This window comes from Scylla paramamosain, chromosome 6 (assembly GCF_035594125.1).
Source record: "Scylla paramamosain isolate STU-SP2022 chromosome 6, ASM3559412v1, whole genome shotgun sequence".
NCBI classification, from domain to species: Eukaryota; Metazoa; Arthropoda; class Malacostraca; order Decapoda; family Portunidae; genus Scylla; species Scylla paramamosain.
Genome location: NC_087156.1, coordinates 33,874,841 through 33,895,786, shown reverse-complemented (window position 1 = coordinate 33,895,786; position 20,946 = coordinate 33,874,841). Strand labels below are relative to the sequence as shown.

Genomic DNA, 20,946 nt, shown 5'->3' with positions numbered 1-20,946 from the left:
TTATCTATTTTCAGGATTCCAAAAAAGAAGGTAACTCATGTTCAGGAACTTGAGACTCAAGAACATAATTCAGTATTACATAGAAGAGGAGAAATGCCTGCAACACAAAAATCAGTTGGATACTCTTCAAATAAGCGGACAAGCATTCATGGCAAAAAGAGAGACTGCAAAGAGAGGGAAAGCTGTAATGTAAGGAATATAAAAAAAGATACAAAACCAGTCATTCCTGCCCATCCACATCCACCTGTTGTTGAAGGTTGGGCCAAAATGGCACGTCTACCTGTTCACAGTGGAGGCTTTTATCCCCAAGCTGGCTTTCCTAACATGGATATTAGATGCAAATATCCAACTCCTGTTGCTCATCCACAATGTGGAAATTCTAAATCCCAGTTAGAAATGGCAAACCAGGTCAGAATGTACTCAGGCCCACATATGGGATATGCAAGACCACCTGTGATTGCCAAAGCTGAATATAATAATTTGCCAAGTTCTAAACATGGGGTGATAAATGCAGATAAACCAGTAAAGCAAATGAATGTTCCAGTAAATATTCCGCCTCCACCTCCACTTGAAAAATTGGAGTTTGGTTCTCCAAAGCTTGGGCAAAATAATGGTAACATTCAGTCATTGCCTTATGAGTCAAGTCCAGTCATGTCATATGGCTATTCTAGTGATGGGGAAAGTGATGTGTCAGAAATTTGTAAAACAAAGGTGGCCAGTTCACAGCCTTCACAGATTAATTTGACTGACAGTTCTAATAATGCTAAGACTGAAATGTGTAAAGTAAGTTTGAGCAGTGCTCTGCCTTCTCTCACTAATGAGAGTAACACACATGATACTGATGTGGCTGAAATTTGCAAAGTAAGTTTAAGTAATGCACAACCTTGTAAGACTGATATAGAAGCTACCCCTAACATGAACACTGCTACATGTATATCTGATACTTCTAGTGAAGTAATATTAAAAGCAAAGGAAATTGAGCCACACTTTAAAGTGACTGCAGCACATGAGTCTTCTAAAGACAAGGTAGAGACAACTGGAGGAGCCTCTAAAGATCATTATCAGCATTTGGATAAAAAGCAAAAGATCAGGTTGTATGAGAAACGCAAAAAATATTACTATGAGTCAAGGAAGAGGTATCATGCAGAAAAGGGAGATAAGAAAAGATTTTGGTATAAGGAGTATGAAAAAAGAAAGAAAGAGTACTATCATTTGAAGATTTATTTATATAAGGAGAAGAAAAGAGATAATGAAAACAAAGTTCTTAGAAAAAATCATGAGATCCACAGCAATGATGAAGATCCACAGTTATATAATGAAACAGAAGCATCTGAATGCAGGGAAACAAGCAATGACACAGCAATGGAAGCAGAAGAAACTCCATATTCTCCCACTGCTTCACCAGTTGACTATGATGAAGATGATTACAGTACTGATGTGCAGAGATCATTACTTGATGATGCACCAAGAAAACAAACTGTGAAAGAGAAAGATCAAGAAAGAAACACTCCTTCAAATGATGATTGTGATGAAAACTTTTATAAAATTGATGTGAAGGCATCATTGCTTGATGATGCACTGAGAAAACAAGCTTTGGATGAAGATCAAGAAGGAAGTGTTCTCTTGAATTATCCAACTGAAAAATTGAAGGAAATGATAATGCAAGTAATGAGTACTTTACATCAGCAGTCAGGTGATGATAAGTGTAATTCAGAGAATCAATCTGTTGACTCTGAAGTCAAGTTTGAGAAGGGATGTGAATCAAAAGCAGATGGTGATAAAACTCAGTCATTAGATTCTACATCTTCCTTTTCTTTATTAGCAAAAACTTCAGGATCACTTTGTGTTCCATCTGCATCCTTATTAAATCAACACACGTCTGTAACTGTGACTCCAGTTTCTGTTACATCAGCATTAGACAAGATACCACACCCAGTTCCTCCCCCATCTGCTCCTCTTTCTCTACCACCACTTCTGCTTTCAAAATGTGTGCTTAAGGATTCAGTGTCAACAAACTCTGCTTCCCTGATGACTGATTCATCGCCACAGCCTATATCTTCCTCTGCTGCAGTTCTCTCTTCAGTCTCTTCATCCATTTCAAATAAGCAGTTGATTCATGCACAGTCTTCAAGTCTAGATAGTGTTTCAAGTACAAAAACCCTGAACACTGCTCTTCCAGTTGAATATTCCATGTTTGAAAAGTCTGACCCTGAAGTCAAAAAGGAGGATTCTGTGCTTACTTCAACACCACAAAGTGGTACTTCTGTGACATCACTTCCTCCCTTGCCTTCACTTGAACATGAAAAAGAATTTGTTACAGAGTGTACAAAAGATTCTGAAAATGGATCAGGACCTTCAATTCCTCATGATGAAATGTTTCCACCCCTACCTCCTCCACCTCCCCCACCAGAAGAAAAAAATGCAAAGAAAAAATCAGGATCTGTAGATGAAAATGAGCTTGGATTAGAGGAACAAAATGTCTCAGATGATATGACAGAAGTACCCATGGACATTGATTCTGATGATGAAACAGGTGATTGTCATGATAGTGATGGAGAGAGTAGAGTGTCTGATTGTCATGACAATATTAGAGGTGATAATTTAATATCAGTTTGTCATGACATTGATAAAGGTGGTACTGAAATTGTCATTTGTTGTGACAATGACAAGGAATATCTGTCCAAATTTGGTATATGTGAAAAGAAGTCACCATCATTAGAAAAAGAAATGGATGAAGATGATAGTACTGATAATCTTCGCTTGACAAAATTGTTGAAGAAACTAATGAAGATGAGCAATGCAAATAAGCCAGGGGACATAACTGAGAAAGATTATGGATCCAGTGCAGGAATGAAAGAAATTACTACTGACCTTACTGTGGACAAAGCCAGCAGTTGCTTAGATTCAGCAGTACTTGACCAACAAGAAGTTGAGGATTGCAATCCATTGAGGGAGCAAAGTACTCCATCAGTCCACAGTCCAGATATTGGAAGAACTGTTAGTTCTGCAAAAAATAAGGAAACAATGAAAATGGGCCCTAGTGCGAGACAATTGGAAGTGACTTCAGTGTTTTCAGACAAGCAAGATGAAAAGGAGAGATGTGATACAACACGTGCAAATTTCATGAATGAAATAGAGATTATTGGAATGAAGGAACCTCGAAAGAATTTGATTTGTGTGGATGAAATTCTTATGTCTGTTGAGGCTGCTGATCATCCTCCTGACCTCCAAATAATCTACACTGATCTAAGAAGTGGTCCAAGTGAAATGAGAAACACAATTAGGGTAAGTATATAATGTTAAGGAGTTCAGAGTTTTTAAAAGATGTGCATCTAATATATCTTCCTCATGAGTGCATTATTTAAAATTAATTCATACTTAGTCAAGTTAATGGTGATCACCTAAGTAAGTATCAGTTATATTCCAATACCTTTATCATAGGATATAAATATGATAAAAGCATCTTTTGAAAACTATATATTTATACTTCTGTTTGTTGAAAGAAACTATACGTATACTTGTACCTATACTATACCTATACCTATCTATCGTGCTATCCATCCATCCATCTGTCTGTCTGTCTGTCTGTCTGTCTGTCTATCTCTTTCCATCTATATAGATTTTTTTTAAGGCAGAGAGAGGCAGATTGAGGGCAGAAACTGTTTCAGAAGAAAGGCCAGCTGCCTCTCCCTCAAAAAAAAAATAAATAAATAAATAAAAAAAAAAAAAATAAATAAATAAATAAATTTAGGAATGGAGGAACCTTGAAATTCCTCTCTTAAACAAGGTCAAATCATAGGAAGGGGAAAATGCAGGTTCATGTGTAAAGTTATAGACCACTAGTAAAGGTGAAGAGAACAAAGACAGGTTAATTTTTGTATTAGTGAGGTGGACAGAATAGGTTGAGTTAGTAGTGTCTTTCAGTTTACATTTTAGGTGGACATGAGGAAAGTTATTGTGCTGTAAGCAGCTGAGCAGAAATTGAATTTACCTATGCCAGGTTCAGCATTGACTAGTTTAAAGTAGTTTCTGTTGTGTCAGAATGTTTGTGGCACTGTGAATGGTGATTGTTAAGGATAATCAAAAGCATGATTGTTGCTGCTGCCCAAAGTAGATAGCAGGTAACATATATATCATACTGGCTACACAAGTTTAGGTAATGCACTTCCTTGTGCAAGTGCAGTGATTCCCTGTGACTTTTGATTTTACAAGACTGAAAAACCATTAGTTCTGAGGCAAATTTTATATAGCAAAAAATAAAAACATTAACTTTTCAAAAGTTGACTTTTTTCTGTTTACACTGATGCACTGATAGTACTTATTAATAAATATTTTACATATTAAGTTTGTAAAATATAAAGGAGAACAACAGAAATGCACCACTGAATAAAGTCTACTTAATGAAAAAGTTGAGTGTTGGAGATGCATTGGCTTACTAAGAGTCTACATTGCTGCTGTTACCCTAACTATTGCCCTTCACACCAGATATTTTGTAGCCTCCCTTAGCAAATCATTGTTCTTTTATTGCACTGATTCATAGTCATTGAATCCAGCATAGTCCTTTTTGAACATCCACCATGTGGACAGGTCAACAATGACACCTGGGCAAAGGCCCAGCACCTACTTGATAGATAGAGATTGAGAAACACAAAGTATCATTCCACACCCATTAAGTTACCCTCCCTCCCCCCAAAAAAAAGCCTTTATTCACTAATTCTGAAACTTGAGATTGTTTCTATCCTATGGCTAGACTTGAAATTACTGTTCAAAAAAAGCACCAGATATGGGTTCTTAGTGTTCCATGCTATGAACACATCATATAAATTAAGAGATACAATGAATTTGTAATTAGGATTGAATCATGGCTTCATTAGCTATCTTCTCAACTTGCAATTTTGCATTATATTCCTTTGATATCTTCATTTGAAGTAATTTTGCTAACAAGGTCTTTCATAGACAGAATTTGCAGTTGTATTACACAGTGAAAATTATACATAATTGTATTATTGAATAACAGGTAATTTTTGTATTCAGTAAAATCATCTTGCAAAAGCCTCAGGTTAACCCAATATAGTAACAAGGCGGTCAAGATCAACTGAACTCGACGCACAGTGATCATAATGGCTTGATTGGTAACCATGCATGCACCTTGAGTGTCCTGTCAGGGGTTAAATCTTTGTCCACTACCATAAGACTATTTTTCTGGAAACAAAAGACAGTACTTTGCAGCAGCTAAGATAGCAAATGAAGAGTTTGAAATTTGTGATAGAAAAATATATGTAGGTCTACTGAAGGTCAATCCATGGTTGTCCAAAGAGGTTATTATGAGAGGAAATTGAATAGAATCCCAAGAGTCCCTGAAAATACAAGAAAATTATCTGAAAAGAAGAAATACACTACAATTCACCATGACTATTGTTTTTAACTTGTTAAATCAAATCTTGCAGTAGGATAGAGAGAGTTCCAAGTTTTATAAATAGTGAAGAAAGTCGCATAATTAGTTATTTATTGCGACTTGATTGATGGGAAATTATGCCTTACACTCTTGATCTTCATGTTGTGAGCAGCTGGTGGTCTGCTGCCATATGTGTCCCTGATATCCTGCATGACATAATTAAAAAGTCTTTAGCTTTCATGGCACCTTGATACTCACAAGAGATCATGCCCATAATTTTTTTTCCTGGTATCCATATTGTCCCAAATGCACATGACTTTTGTGACTGGTAAAGAGGGGTGTTGTGTTGGTGCTATACTACATGAAAGATCTGGTAGTTCAAAAAGGATTATGCTGGGTGCAGTGAGACAATCACTATTACAGAAGAGAATTGCTGAAGTAGGGTAGTAAGGATCTGGTTGTGGAGGAGGGTGGTTATGGTGGTGGCAACAACATTGCAGGCTCAGTAAGCCAATGTATCTCCAACATCTAACATTTTTACTAAGAAAACTTTATTAAAAACATTCAGTGATGTATTTTTGTTGCTAATCTATATCTTATGTTAATATGAAAATGCAGTGGAACCTTGGTTTTCAAAATTAATTCATTCCTGAATGCCATTTGAAATCTGAAATGTTTGAAAACCAAAACTATTTTCCCCATAGGAATCAATGTAAAATAGATTAATCCGTTCTCAGACACTCATCCACCATGTCTTAGCGGGTAATGACCAACGCTCCCACTACTAAGATGGCTGCTCCACAACATCTCCAGCTTAAAAATTTTTTTCATCCAGAAAGGATGTAATGAATAAACTTAGTGACACAGAAGTCATCAAAAGATATCATTTAGACCATGCAGGCATTCTTTTTGTTACCGATCATGTGAGGGAAGCCTTACAGGGTGAAACAGAGAGGAATAACCAACTCATTGCCAAAATGAAAGTGATCATAACATTTAGACACCTTGCTGCTGGGAAAAGCTACTGGGAAAATGCAGTTGTCCAGTAGTGATGGTGTTGTGAGTCATAGTGAGAACCACAAGAATCTCGGGATTACTCCTGAGCACCGAACCTTTTTTTTTTTTTTTTTTTTTTTTTTATGTAGGAAGGACACTGGCCAAGGGCAACAAAAATCTAATAAAAAAAATGCCCACTGAAATGCCAGTTATTATTATTATTATTATTATTAAACATAACGGAGAAGGCAGAGTGGGACGAGCGCAAGCGCTATAAGTTGCCAGATGACAACCCTCACCCACCTTGCCCACCTGCATAACTTCACATGTTTAAGTTAACCAAAGTTATATATGGACAGTAATGATTATTTAAAAATTAACTTATTTCATTATGATCATATCATTTACTACTGAGGACAATATGAAGAAGCTTCAGGTAGAGTGAGGCACAGTGAAAGCTACTACTCAGTTGCATTTCAGTAAAAATTACTCAGGCAGGCCTGCATAGGTACTGAAATTGTTATGTCAGTGTTTCTCTCTCTCTCTCTCTCTCTCTCTCTCTCTCTCTCTCTCTCTCTCTCTCTCTCTCTCTCTCTCTCTCTCTCTCTCTCTCTCTCTCTCTCTCTCTCTCTCTCTCTCTCTCTCTCTCTCTCTCTCTCTCCCCCCCCCCCCTCCCTCCCTCCCTCCCTCCCTCCCTCCCTCCTTATGAGGATGCTGGTTAATATTATAAATGTCTTATGTCCTCATTTAATTTACACACCAGTTTGTATATACTTTGGATATTCTGGTTGCCCTTAATTTACATAATAATTGTTATCATATTTATCTATTGAGACCAGAGGAACTTAAAGGCATGCAATTCATAAAATATGTAGAATTAAGTGATGGATACTTTGAGCTTTCATTATAATGCTCCAGTTGAGCCTTGGTGAGCCATTCTGTATCGTTCTTTGTATCTTTTCAGGTCAGTTCATGAGGAAATGTAAAAGTAAAAAGAGGATTCTAGAAGCAGAAAGTCTCACCCAAGGGTCAAAGTATCATGGAAACACCTTCTCCAGTCAACCATCAAGGGCCTTCAGTGTGCTACGAGAGCTCACATGAATGCAAAATGACTTACAAATACCATGCAGCCTCAAAATCAGAGGCTCTTGCCCAAAGATATCATTATTGTCTTGAAAACCATGACAATGCATTTGGGTGCTTGTCAAATGTATCAGCAATGTTGCTTGGCTGTTTTCTTGGCTTCCTTAGTGTTGTTGAAGCTGTAACTCCTATGTTTTATGATCTGCATCCTTTTGTTCCAAATTATTTACTTATTCCTGTACTTTTTTATTTTTATTTTATTACTATTAAATCATATTATTAAGGGGTTTATTGTTTACTTGTCACTGAAACTCAACAGTTGTTATGATCTTTCTAGGATGAAGTACCAAAGTACTACCAGAAGACAGCTCTTGCTCAGATGTTGGTGGACAAATGCAAAGACATTCCACTTGTGGGTGAGTAGAATTGTTGTTTACCAATTTGTTAGATATACCTTGAATGCCTTCATAGTTTAGGACTCATATTTCACTAGGAAGTGCAGTAGTTGTGTAATATAATTTGAAATTTTGTTTGAGTTTATTAATCTTAATATGCTGAGGAAAAAAGATATCTAAAAAGTTACATTACATTATATATCTTCTCATTTAGGAGATTTCAGAGTCGAATGGAAGGATTTCATGAAGGTCAACATTAATTAAAATTTTGTATGAAAAATTTCAACCTATTCTTGTCCATGACTTACCTTGTTTACTATCATCAGTATTTCACATGGCTTAATATATTTTTAGTATGCTGCCTCTTTGCCATCTACTCATCATAAACTAGGTATTTGACAGCAGATTTTAAGTTATAGAAAATTATATGTAGATATTTATTTCCACTGTGATAGGAGGATGGCCTGTTGACACTTCTGTTGGATGGAAGAATACTGCTGCTGTATTCCTTGTAGATCACAAAAGGCTTTTGTTTTGAAAATCTTTTCCCTTTTTAACTTTTTTGGAATCAGTAAATTAGTGAGCTTTCCCTCCCATTTTTTTCCCTCAGCTAGCCATCTTAATATATATATATATATATATATATATATATATATATATATATATATATATATATATATATATATATATATATATATATATATATATATATATATATATAAAGATAAATTAAAATTGGAAAAGAAGCTTTAGTAAATTTGTTGTTTTTACTGTCATCAGTTTCTGTTGCTATCTCTGTACAGGGAATGGCCACTTATACATAGAAGTGTTGTGCTTTGTGTACCATTACAACTTGACCACTGTAGCAAGTGTAGAAGTCTGGGAAAGAGTGCCATGTTTATGTGATAACATAGTTGACACAATGCATATTTCTTTTGTATAGTATGTCATAACACACAAGTGTTAGGGGTTAAAATTCATACTTTAGATATGCATGGTAAGATGCAGCTGGAATAGGAATATATTAGTGTTACTTTTTTACAGGTTTGCAGTATGTTTTGGAGGTACGGAAGGATCTTGACATGACCCTTGATGGTTGCTACTACATATGTGCTGTCTGTAGCAAAAAAATGACTGCCCACACTCTGGTTGCTCACATAAAGAGTGTTCCACATAGGCTGAAATTTTCAGTAAGTTTCACTGTGTTCAGCTTTATATTGTAAGCATGACTAAATTAAATTTTATACATACACTTGATGGCATTATCTCCTTGTTGAAAATCTGTGCTCTTTAGGTGAAGTAGGAAATGGCAGAAGTTTTTGTGAAAGTGCACTTATTCATTCAGTGTAATTTTACTGCAGAAGCAATAGAATGGCCAGAAAGGAAATTTGAGATGAAGTTACAGAGAGAGGGTAGTTTGGAAATCAAAGCTTTGTGCTAGACTTTATCAAAAGCTTTTGATATGTCTAAGGAAACGGCAAAAGTTTCACTAAAATCTCTAAAAGAGGATGACCAAGACTCAGTAAGGAAAGCCAGAAGATCACCAGTAGAGTGGCCTTGACAGAACCTATACTGGCGATCAGATAGAAGGTTGTGAAGTGATAAATGTTTAAGAATCTTCCTGTTGAGGATAGATTAGAAAACTTTAAATAGGCAGGAAATTAAAGCAATAGGATGGTAGTTTGAGGGATTAGAATGGTCACCCTTTTTTAGGAACAGGCTGAATGTAGACAAATTTCTAGCAAGAAGGAAAGCTAGATGTTGACAGACAAAGTTGAAAGATTTTGACTAGGCAAGGTGCAATCATGGAGGTGCAGTTTCAGAGAACAATAGGAGGGACCCCATCAGGTCCATAAGCCTTCTGAGGGTTTAGGCCAGTGAGGACATGGAAAACACCATTGCAAAGAATTTTAATAGGTTAGCATGAAGTAGTCAGAGGATGGAGGAGAGGGAGGAACAAGTCCTGAATTGTCCAAGGTCGAGTTTTTAGCAAAGGTTTGAGCGAAGAGTTCAGCTTTAGAGACAGATGTGATAGTAGTGGTGCCATCTGGTTGAAATAAAGGAGGGAAAGAAGAAGCAAGGTGATTGGAGATGTTTTTGGCTAGATGCTGGAAGTCACTAGGGGAGTTAGATCTTGAAAGATTTTGACACTCTATTAATGAAGGAGTTTTTTGCTAATTGGAGAGCAGACTTGGCATGGTTCTGGGCAGAAATATAAAGTGCATGAGATTCTGGTGATGGAAGTACCTTTTGTGGGCCACCTCTATCATGTATAGCATGAGAACAGGCTGAGTTAAACCAAGGTTTGGAAGCTTTAGGTCGAGAAAAAGAGTGAGGGATGTACACCACCATGCCAGACACTATCACCTCTGCTATGCGCTCAGCATACAGAGAAAGGTCATTGTCACGGAAGCAGTAGTCATTCCAAGGAAAATCAGCAAAATACCTCCTCAGGTCCCCCAACTAGTAGAGGCAAAACACCAGAGGCACCTCTGCTTAGGGGGATCCTGAGGAGGGACTGGAGTGATAAGACATGATACAGATATGGGATTGTGATCGGAGGAGCCCAACGGAGAAGAGAGGGTAACATCATAAGCAGAAGGATTAAAGGTTAGGAAAAGGTCAAGAATGTTGGGCATATCTCCAAGACGGTCAGGAATATGAGTAGGGTGTTGCACCAATTGTTCTAGGTCATGGAGGATAGCAAAGTTGAAGGCTAGTTCACCAGGATGGTCAGTTAAGGGAGAGGAAAGCCAAAGCTGGTGGCAAACATTGAAGTCTCCAAGAATGGAGATCTCCACAAAAGGGAAGAGAGTCAGAATGTGCTCCACTTTGGAAGTTAAATAATCAAAGAATTTCTTATAGTCAGAGCAGTTAGGTGAGAGGTATGCAGCACAGATAAATTTAGTTTGAGAGTGACTCTGTAGTCATAGCCAGATGGTGGAAAACTCAGAAGATTCAAGAGCTTAGGCACGAGAGCAGGTTAAGTTGTTGCGCACATAAATGCAACATCCAGCTTTGGATTGAAAATGAGGATAGAGGAAGTTGGAGGGAAAGTAGTTTGGGAATCACTGGTTTAAGTCATAGGAAGGAGGAAATACAAAAACAGGAAAGGAGTTCAAGAGTTTACCAGAGAAAGGGATTAATGATTGAGAATGTTAACCCTTGCATTAGAGAGGTGGACAGAATAGGGATGAGAGAAAGAAGAAAGTTTTGTGCAGTGAGGCTGCAGGAGGAGGGGAGATATGCAGTTAGCAAGATCAGAAGAGCAGTTGGCATGAAAGTAGACTTAGAAGATAGCAAGAGATGCAACATTGCAGCGATGAGAAAGAGGCTGAAGACAGTCAGTTAGAGGAGAGTTGATAAGATGAAAAGCTTTTGATTCCACCCTGTCTAAAAAAGTGGTATATGAAGCATACTCCATACATGGAGAGATAAAGCCCCTGTACAGAGTTAGCAGCTAGGGGGGGTGAGAAAAACTGACTGAGATGACTCAGAATGCCTAACTTCATAGAAGCTGTTTTAGCTAGAGATGAGATATGAAGTTTCCAGTTTAGATTATAAGTAAAGGACAGACCAAGGATGTTCAGTGTAGTGTAGAAGAGGGGGACAGTTGAGTGTCATTGAAGAAGAGGGGATAGTTATCTGGAAGGTTGTGTTGAGTTGATAGATGGAGGAATTGAGTTTTTTAAGGCATTGAACAATACTAAATTTGCTCTGCCCCAATCAGAAATTTTAAAGAGATCAGAAGTCAGGCATTCTGTGGCTTCCTTGCATAAACTGTTCACTTCCTGAAAGGTTGGACATCTATGAAAAGACATGGAAAAGTGCAGGGTGGTATCATCAGCATAAGAGTGGATAAGGCAAGAAGTTTGGCTTAGAAGATCATTGATGAATAGTAAGAAGAGAGTGGGTGACAGGACACTGAAGAACACTGTTAATAAATTCAGGAGAAGAACAGCGAATGCCTACCACAGCAACAGAACATTTAGAAAGGAAACTTGAGATGAAGTTACAAAGAGAAGGATAAAAGCCATAGAATTGTAGTTTTGAAATCAAAGCTTTGTGTCAGACTGTCAAAAGTTTTTGATATGTCTAAGGCAACAGCATAAATTTCACCAAAATCCCTAAAAGAGGATGACCAAGACTCGGCAAGGAAAGCTAGATCACCAGTAGAGCAGCTTCAGTGGAACCCATACTGGCAATCATATAGAAGGTTGTGAAGTGATAGATGTTAAGAATCTTCCTGTGAAGGATACAAACAAGGTCATAAGATGTGAGATTGTCTAGAATCCCTGGATCAGAGAGAACTCAAACAAACTCATCCAGATGTCCAGAAATCAAGTGGAAAAATTGTCACTTTACAAAGACTAGTATGCTCCAGTATTTTCTTCTAGCTAATGCACGCTTTATGTCTTTTCCCCTTGAGTCCTCTTCCCAACTATCTTAAAAATCAAAGTAAGAAGTGGCAGCCTAAATATGTCTTACCAAACTCAAACTCACACTCTGGGGTGGATTGAAGGCAGAAGCATTCATTAAGCAACACTGATTACCCAATTACACAGTGCCTGTTTTCTCTTGTTTTCTCATGTGTGTTGATTTCCACACTTTTGCCCTGGTTTTGATTTGAGACAAAGATAAGCAATGACCACCCAACTTAAATTGCAGTTTTCTCATTTTCTTTTGTGCGTGTCACTTATCTCACTTCTGTAGGGAGTGCCACAGATGTATATATATATATATAGAGAGAGAGAGAGAGAGAGAGAGAGAGAGAGAGAGAGAGAGAGAGAGAGAGAGAGGTTTTAATAACGTCTTCATTGGATGCTATTTATAATATTTTATAGCTTCATTTTTCTTGTAATGTCAATCCATTGATTAATATTTATTTGCTATGTTATATCTTGACTTTTAGTAACTAAATCTTTATTTATAGGAGACACACTGCAAGCATATATATGATAGATATGCTTCATATGATTTGAAAGAGTGGACAGCTTCTCTTGTGAAGGAATTCACCTTGGATCTTGCTCAGGTATTTACTCTGAGCTTTGTTTGAACATAACTTGTTTTCTTATTTTGATTTGTAAATGTTTGGGAAATTTTGTAATTCTTAAAATGTGTTTTCATTATTTTTACAATTTTATACATCTTTCTAAAATGTTAAATTTTTCAGATTGAAAAAAAGATGGGGAGACACAAACTAGCAGTGGCTTTTGAGAGAGAGATTTCATCAGTACTGAAATCTCTAAAGCAAAAAATTGTTGATATCAGTAATCTAAGGTAATGACTTCGTGTAAAGATCATATAAACTTTGGCATTTATTTCACATTATCACAACTCTTGGAATAATATTTAGCTTAATGTAATGGTTCTAATGTAAAAATGTTTAAAGAGTTACATTTAGCTGCAAAAAAATTTCATAATCTGTTGTTACTTTTACACTGTACTTTTTGTAATTAGATGATCCTTTTTCACACAAAAGTTTTGTATAGGCTTGATATCTGTTTTCATGTTCAGTGACTGGAATACTGTTAACCGTGTTTTGTTCAGTGGTTGCATTGTTTAGTGTCAGGATGAAGAGTAACTGTTTAGTGTCCAAGGAATGTACAGTGGAAAGTGTGGCCTGTTTTAATGAATCAGGGTTTTCTCCTGGAGTAAGGTTACTTGTTTCCTTAATCTTAATGGTGTAACTTATGGTAAAGGGAAGATGGTAATGATAATGTGTACTATTATGGTAAAGGGAAGATGGTAATGATAATATGCTCTGTCAAACTGATATAAAGCTTGTAAATGAATAATATAATTTTTTTTTAGCCAACTACAAGAGGAGAAGGCTAAAGTGCTAGTGAATCAGGCACCAAGTTCTGTGGCCCCAGTAGCAACTAAAAGTTCCAAACCCATTACATCAGTTGCTGGTGATGTCAAGGAGGTACCCCTCCCAGACTCTCCCATGCCTAAAAGTAGTGGGAAATCTGTTCTCTCCAAGAATGATATTCCATTGCCACCAAAGCCTAAGTCACCAGGTAAGACTGATCATTTATTTATCTCTTGATTGATGCTGGTTCTGCTGATCATGATGATTTCTTTCCTTTAAAATTTTAATGTCTTAAAATATTTTTTATAATAATTGATATAGTAGTTATGAATAAGATGAAAAATCTTGCTTTTAGCTTTAATTTATTATTTTTAAAAGAAATCTATTGACCTCACATGTGGGGAAAGTTCATTCATCACAAAACTTAATAACTAGAAAAAAAAAAGTGCTGTGTTTCATCAACAGTGGAGTTATATTCACCTCTGTTATTATGTTATTAATTCTAAGACTCATTATTATTATTATTATTATTATTATTATTATTATTATTATTATTATTATATGGTGCTGAAGAAAATCCCTGGTTCATGATGTGAATTAGGCCTTTAACCCTTTCCTTCTGGCAATCGTATATATACGATTGCAAAAATGCATCCGTAGCGACGGCAATCATACCCGTAATCAAGAATTTTCACGCCTCAATTTTGAGCTCCAAGCGCGGTTTCTCGAGTCAGATGGTGTGAGTGGAAGTGTCTGGCATGTTTCCACATGTAGTCTTGTCACTAGCTCTGGAAATTTAGCGGTAACTAAGCTATTTTCCCTTTCTCCGGACGACACTTGGCAACCCCAGCGACCTGCCAGGTGGAAAGCACTCGCCGGGTGGAAAGCACCACGATAAGTGTGAAGAGACATCCTGATAAGAGTGAAGGATCTCAGATCATAACTCACCATGGAGCAGGACAGAACATATGTATTTAGCAGTGCTTCTGAGTTTGAAGACAGTGACAGTAAATATTTAGAAGAAACTGAAGAAAGCGAAGACATTAGGTAGTGAGGACTCGGAAAATGATTTACAGGATCCACCTGTTTTATCAGAATAGAGAGACGATACCTATCATTCTTTCATGTTAATTTTTTCATTATCTTCAATTTTATAATAAAATGGTAAAAGGTAACTTTAACTTGTCAGAGAGAGAGAGAGAGAGAGAGAGAGAGAGAGAGAGAGAGAGAGAGAGAGAGAGATAATGTTATTTGCCTGAAACTTGATATGAAAAGGAATGAAATCTCTCTCTCTCTCTCTCTCTCTCTCTCTCTCTCTCTCTCTCTCTCTCTCTCTCTCTCTCTCTCTCTCTCTCTCTCTCTCTCTCTCATTGGAAGTGTACAATTTCCCCTCCAAGATGAGAGAGAGAGAGAGAGTGTGTGTGTGTGTGTGTGCGTGCGCGCGTGCGCGCACGGTGTCATCGCTCTCTGGGCTGTTTCTGGAAGACGGATCACACAGCGGGAGGAGGAGGAATACTTGATAAGACGTAAACTGAACTTTCAGAGGTCATATCGAGCTACAAAGTACATCATTGTATTCAGAATAACAAAGAGAAAATAATTATTAGTATTCAAACAGTTTTCTGACAATTTCTAGGTTTACCATTTTTAGCCATCATACAAAACGGGAAAATAATTTAAGCGCCGGAAGGAAAAGGTTAACTGAACTCACTGAAAGTGTTAGTCATCAAAATAATTTGTTAATAAATCCAATAGTGCTCACCAAAGCAAATTTTCCACAAGGAGGTGAACTGAAAACCATTGTGCATGTGAGAGAGCTTTTGATGTGATGTAATGGTTAAATGGTATTTTCTATCTCTTATTCTGTTATATTTTCAGGATCCAAGGGAGGAAACATTAGCAAGAACTATGATGATGAGGAGCAAGATGTGGAGGATGTTATTGTTACTGATGTTAAGAATGCTGCAAATGCCAAGAAATTTTCATCAAATGGTGAGATCTTTAGCTTCTGATGGTTTAAGTGCTGTAAATACTTCCTGATATTGATATACTGCTTATAATTTTTTTAAGAATTGACTAAATTTATGATGAAATTTTTGGTGGCTCTGTAATTTCAGGTCAAGGATTTACAAAACGAAACTATCGGCCTGGGCCAAATGCACGTAGCAGGAGCAGTTCAGGATCAACCACACCTACACTTTCACCAAGAAAAACATGGTCAAGATCAAAATCACGGTCTAAATCCAGGTCACCTAAGAGAATGATTTCACATTCACCCTCCAACAAGCAAATGTAAGTGCATTTGTCTGATGGATTTTGGCAGTGATTTAAATGCAACAGAGGTATTTTTTTAGTGTACTTTTCCAACTTCAGCTTTTTGTAATTTCTTATTTATATATTTATTATTGTTAGGGATTAGCACTCAGCTCATAGTTACAGAAATTTGGTTCTTATCATGGACTGAGTAAAATCGATTTATGCTCTATGCTCATCCCTTTCAATATACCTGTAAATTCCCATCATTTGTTGAGTAGAAAAAATTATCAAGGGTGAGTGGATCCCTAGCCCAACATGATCATCCAGACATTTTTAAATGGTCCTTTTATAAGTTGGTTTGGCTGCTGGCATGTGGAAGCCTATTATGGCCATCCCCTTGGAGAAGTTCTGAACAGATTTCGATATTTTGACACCAGAGTTTGAAGGGAGCTGAGGAGTTGTGACCTTGTAGCCTGGTAAGAGTGAAAAGCTAATGATATTGTCCTTCACATGTGTGTGTGTTCATGCGTGCACGTGTACGCATGTTTGCTATAAGAAAGATGTTGCTAGGTATATGGTTAAATTGTCTATTTTAATTTATTTTGTTTTTTCTTCATTTATATGTACATATGTATTTATTTGATATTTAGACATAGGTTGCTTGAAATTAACGCATAAAAGTTGTATGTGAGTGTAGTGGCACCAACTGCATTTTATGTTGCTGAAACATGGAACATAAGTGCAGGAGAGCAGATAATGTTGGACGTAATTGAGATTAGATATATGAGGGATGTATGAACTAACATGTATGAGTAAAGAAAGAAATGATAAAATGTGGAGAACTAGTGTTAAAAGGGATTAGATGATCAAGCAGAGCAGAGAGTTATGATGTTGTGGGCTTGTATGTTTTTGCATACATGTAAATGATAATCATTCTAGTTAAGCATTACATTTAATTGCATGTCTTAATTGATACAAATAAACATGTAAGTTTAAAAATCATAGAAACACTATTGTATTCTCTTCCCCTCCCCTCCATCTTCTTTGTCACTACCACCCATTTTATTCTGATGACATACATCATGGTAGGATGTGGTTTTCACAGTATTAATGTGTAGTTTCATTGCAATTTGTGTTTGAAGCAGTAACAACTGTGTTTTCTGCAGTGATGTATTATATGAGGAAATGGTGTATTTTCATTTATCAACAGTTATTAACAGATTTATTTATTTACCTTTGCATTTATATGTGTGTACCTCAACCTTCCTGTGAATTAATTTAGAACAGCTCAAATCTGAACTTTTAGTCTTATTTGAATATTAGTTTTCCAGGGTTTCTTAAGGACATTTCACAGTGTCTAGTTTTCATTTCACATTGTTTCTTTCACAACACTACAGGAAGCATGGCGGATCACCACGCAGGAAGCCAGACAGACCCATTTACATGGCTGGCAGAAAGAGAAGGCAATCGAGATCTCCTGTGTCTCCACGCCACCACAGCCGTTCAAAGTCTAGCCCAAGAGATATACGTAAGCGTTACAGGACAAGGAGCCGGTCTCGATCAAGACACAGATCATCATACAGAAGGTTAGTGTGGAATTTTATTTTTTTCTTCTGGCTTATTCTGAGTATATATTACATAATCTTTATCTGTGGATCTTAATCCCTAAAGGACCAGCAGTGGTAGGGATTTTCGTCCTGTGAGGACTGGCCCTCCAGTGCTAAACATCGAAATAGCCCAGTATTCACATACACCTTAAACGTAGCCTGCAGTAGAAGAACAAATGAAATAGTCTTTGTATCCAACATCAAGTGCTCCTCTTTCTAATGATGCCATCCAGATGTCTTGATGTGCAGGAGAGACCTTTGGAGGGAGTGAGTCACTTGCCAGCCATGTGTCTGTTTCACTAGACTGGATATGGCTAGTGCCTAATGAAAATGGGTGCCCTGAGCCTTCTTCACATATGCTAAACATTTTATTGAGTTCCTACCCTATTGCTTGCTCACTAAAATGTGTAGCAAGTGGTCTAGTGTGAGCAGGTAATATGTGTAGTGTTGAGGTTTGAGGACGGGAGGAAATGGAAAGGGAATAGGACCAGAACCACTCTCACTGTATTTGGATGTGGTGAGAGCGGGTAGAGACTGTGAGATTAGCCATATTAGCTCACAGGTAGTATCACCAATGAGTGAACAACAAAAATTGACTAAGTAAGTAAATACATGATAAAAATTGCAAAGCAGTTATAAGTGCTTCTTGTCCTCACCTGATAATATGGCTGCAGTGGCGTCCAGTCCTTAAGGGGTTAAAGCACATAGGTTTCTGCAAAATGAAAGTTAAAATTAAAGGTATTTGGAATGTGTGTATAGTGAGTGTTGAGGTAAGACATCCATTCTTTGTCCCTAAAGCTAAGAACAAAAGTAAAGAACTGTTGTTTGATGATGTGATAGCTGGAAATATGTAGTTATCTTAGGAATAGGAAAATATGCTTTATAAATGACAATTGCTATCCACATATATAGAGAAGAAAAAAGCCACTTCATCTTTCCCTATATTCAGAAAGGACAGTCGGTCCCATCGGTCCCCCATAAAGAGGGAATCTTCTGAAGAAAGGGCCCGCCGTGTTGCTCGCAGGAAGTTGGAGGATTTCCGTGAAGCTGAAGTGAGAATAAAAGCAAGGCACAGAAACCAACAGGTTAGTAAGAACATGTTCCTATCATATTCTGAAAAAAAAGTAACACAAACACATGGAAGAATAGGGGAAAGTAGCATGTGTGTGAAAGAGGCATTAGTGGAGACCAGGTATCTGAATAAGCAGGAAGAAAATGTTTGGATAGGGAGAAGTGGAAGCTAATCTGCTGTGGCCACCTCTTTGTGTGATGCTTGGAGGAAGCAAGGCATTGGAAGGATACACACACACACACACACAGGATAAGTGGTTAGAAGAACAAATACAAGATGGAGTGAGAGACTGACTGACCAGAGAGCGAGAGTGAGCATACTCCAATAAATGTTGGATAAGAGATTAGAGGTCACTTAGACAGGTATAGAAATGGGACTGATAAGTTATCAAGTATGACCTAGATTGTTACAGTATTATGACTCACTTTGACTTGAAATAGCAGATGATAATGAGAACATCCATATACTATTAATTCTCTATAAACCCTTTTTCCAATCTTTTGTGTTGTATTTTTAAAAATTTTGGCAAATAGTTATACATTTTTTGTATTTTTTAAAATTTTGGCAAATAGTTATACATTTTTTGTACAAGAGTCCATGCTATATGGCTGTTAAAAAGTTATTTTCATTAATTCTGGTATTTTCCTTCCACTTTTTTGTCCCATAGTTAATACAAATTACCAAGGATTTGCTATACTTGTATTAAAAACAATAACTATTTGGAATGAGCCCATGGACCAGGGAATAAAGATGGGCTTTCATTTAGTTGTACGGAGTGTGTGTGTATGTATTTACCTAGTTGTATTGTACAGGGCACAAGCCAAAGTTCATTTTGTCCTGTCCCCATAACTGTATTTATCCAGTTTCTCTTTAAACCTTTTTGCCGCAACCACTTCTTCCTTCAAATCATTCTAGATTTCAGTACTTCTATACAGGAAGCTGTATTTTTTTATGTCACTTGAACAACCACTCTTCTTTATTTTCTTCCCATGCCCTCTCATCTGTCTCTCTCCCTCTGAGTCATTTGTCTATTTTTTCTATATTGTTTACTAATTTGTACATTATTATAAGGTCTCCTCTTTCTCTTCTTTCTTGTGGTGTTGGTAATCCCTTCTCTTCAAGTCTTTCTTCATAGCTTAAGTTTTTCACTTCTGGTTCCATCTTCATCACTATCCTCTGTATTCATTCCAGTTTCTGTTTATCTTTTTTGCTATGTGGAGCTCAAACTACTACTGCATATTCCAATTTAGGTCATATCATGCCTGTTACAATTCTCTCCATCATTTCTTTATCTTAATAGTTAAATGGCACCTTAATGTTTCTTAACAAGCTGTATGTAGAGCCAAATGTTCCATTTATGTGCCTTTCAGGCACATAAACTTTTCATTATCATTTCTCTTTGTACTTTCATGAAGATCTCTTTACTTTTTCCTATTTCCAACACATGGCATTTTCTGGGGTTAAATTCTAGTTTCCATCTTTGGTTCCATGCATGTATCTTGTCAGTATCTTTTTGTAACTCCTTGTAGTCATTTTCATCCTTTATTATTTTCATTATTTTTGCATCATCAGCAAGCAGGTTTATATAACTATTTAGATCCTCTATCATATCATTTACATATATTTGAAACATAATGGGTGCCAACACAGATCCTTGTGGTACCCCACTTGTCACTCTGTGCCAACTTGATTTAGTGTCTCTGATTACTGTTCTCATTTCCCTCCCTTGTAAATAATCCTCCATTCATCTCAATGTTGCTCCCTGTAGAGGCATCCATTAACACAGCTTGAATACTGCCATAACTTCTTTATTACAAGCATTTGGACCTGTCAAAATCATTACAATAAACACATCTCAAATTTTTATTTTTTTTTTCTCATCTTAAGTACCCAAGCATCATTAATAAGTAGATCAATATGAAAATTGAGAATGGATGTATGTGGAATTCATCATATGCTAAGTACAATTAAAATCAATCATATAACCAATCAACCACATTGATTTTCACTTATAATAATCATTAGAATTATAACTCACAACGGTAGCTCCAGCCGCATATGGATTGCCTCCATGAACTTTCCGAATGAGTAGTTGGAATCATAAACTGTAATACATGAAATATTCTCTGAGTAACTATCAATCTTAATAGCCGACCGCACAATCACATTAACACTATAATCATAAAAGATCATCACTAATACAAACATTTTGTCGATGAACATCACAAATGTTTTACGTGAACACCAGCTGATAAACCACCACACAGTACTATTATAACCAAACATAGCCATACACACCAGCATAATAGAATAATCCCAAGTCTTGA

The 20,946-nt window shown here is 36.8% G+C and overlaps 1 protein-coding gene across 2 annotated transcripts in view; it reads left to right on the top strand.

Moving 5' to 3' along the window:
* LOC135101632 (uncharacterized) overlaps positions 1–20,946 on the top strand; it is a 40,852-nt gene that overhangs the window by 14,212 nt on the left and 5,694 nt on the right. For both annotated transcript variants that reach the window (XM_064005894.1, XM_064005893.1), the window contains 10 exons: positions 15–3,285; positions 7,812–7,890; positions 8,914–9,059; positions 12,803–12,901; positions 13,043–13,149; positions 13,684–13,892; positions 15,563–15,676; positions 15,802–15,976; positions 17,338–17,526; positions 18,497–18,632. In XM_064005894.1, coding sequence (XP_063861964.1) covers positions 15–3,285; positions 7,812–7,890; positions 8,914–9,059; positions 12,803–12,901; positions 13,043–13,149; positions 13,684–13,892; positions 15,563–15,676; positions 15,802–15,976; positions 17,338–17,526; positions 18,497–18,632 — 4,525 coding nt within the window. The remainder of the gene's footprint in view (positions 1–14; positions 3,286–7,811; positions 7,891–8,913; positions 9,060–12,802; positions 12,902–13,042; positions 13,150–13,683; positions 13,893–15,562; positions 15,677–15,801; positions 15,977–17,337; positions 17,527–18,496; positions 18,633–20,946) is intronic.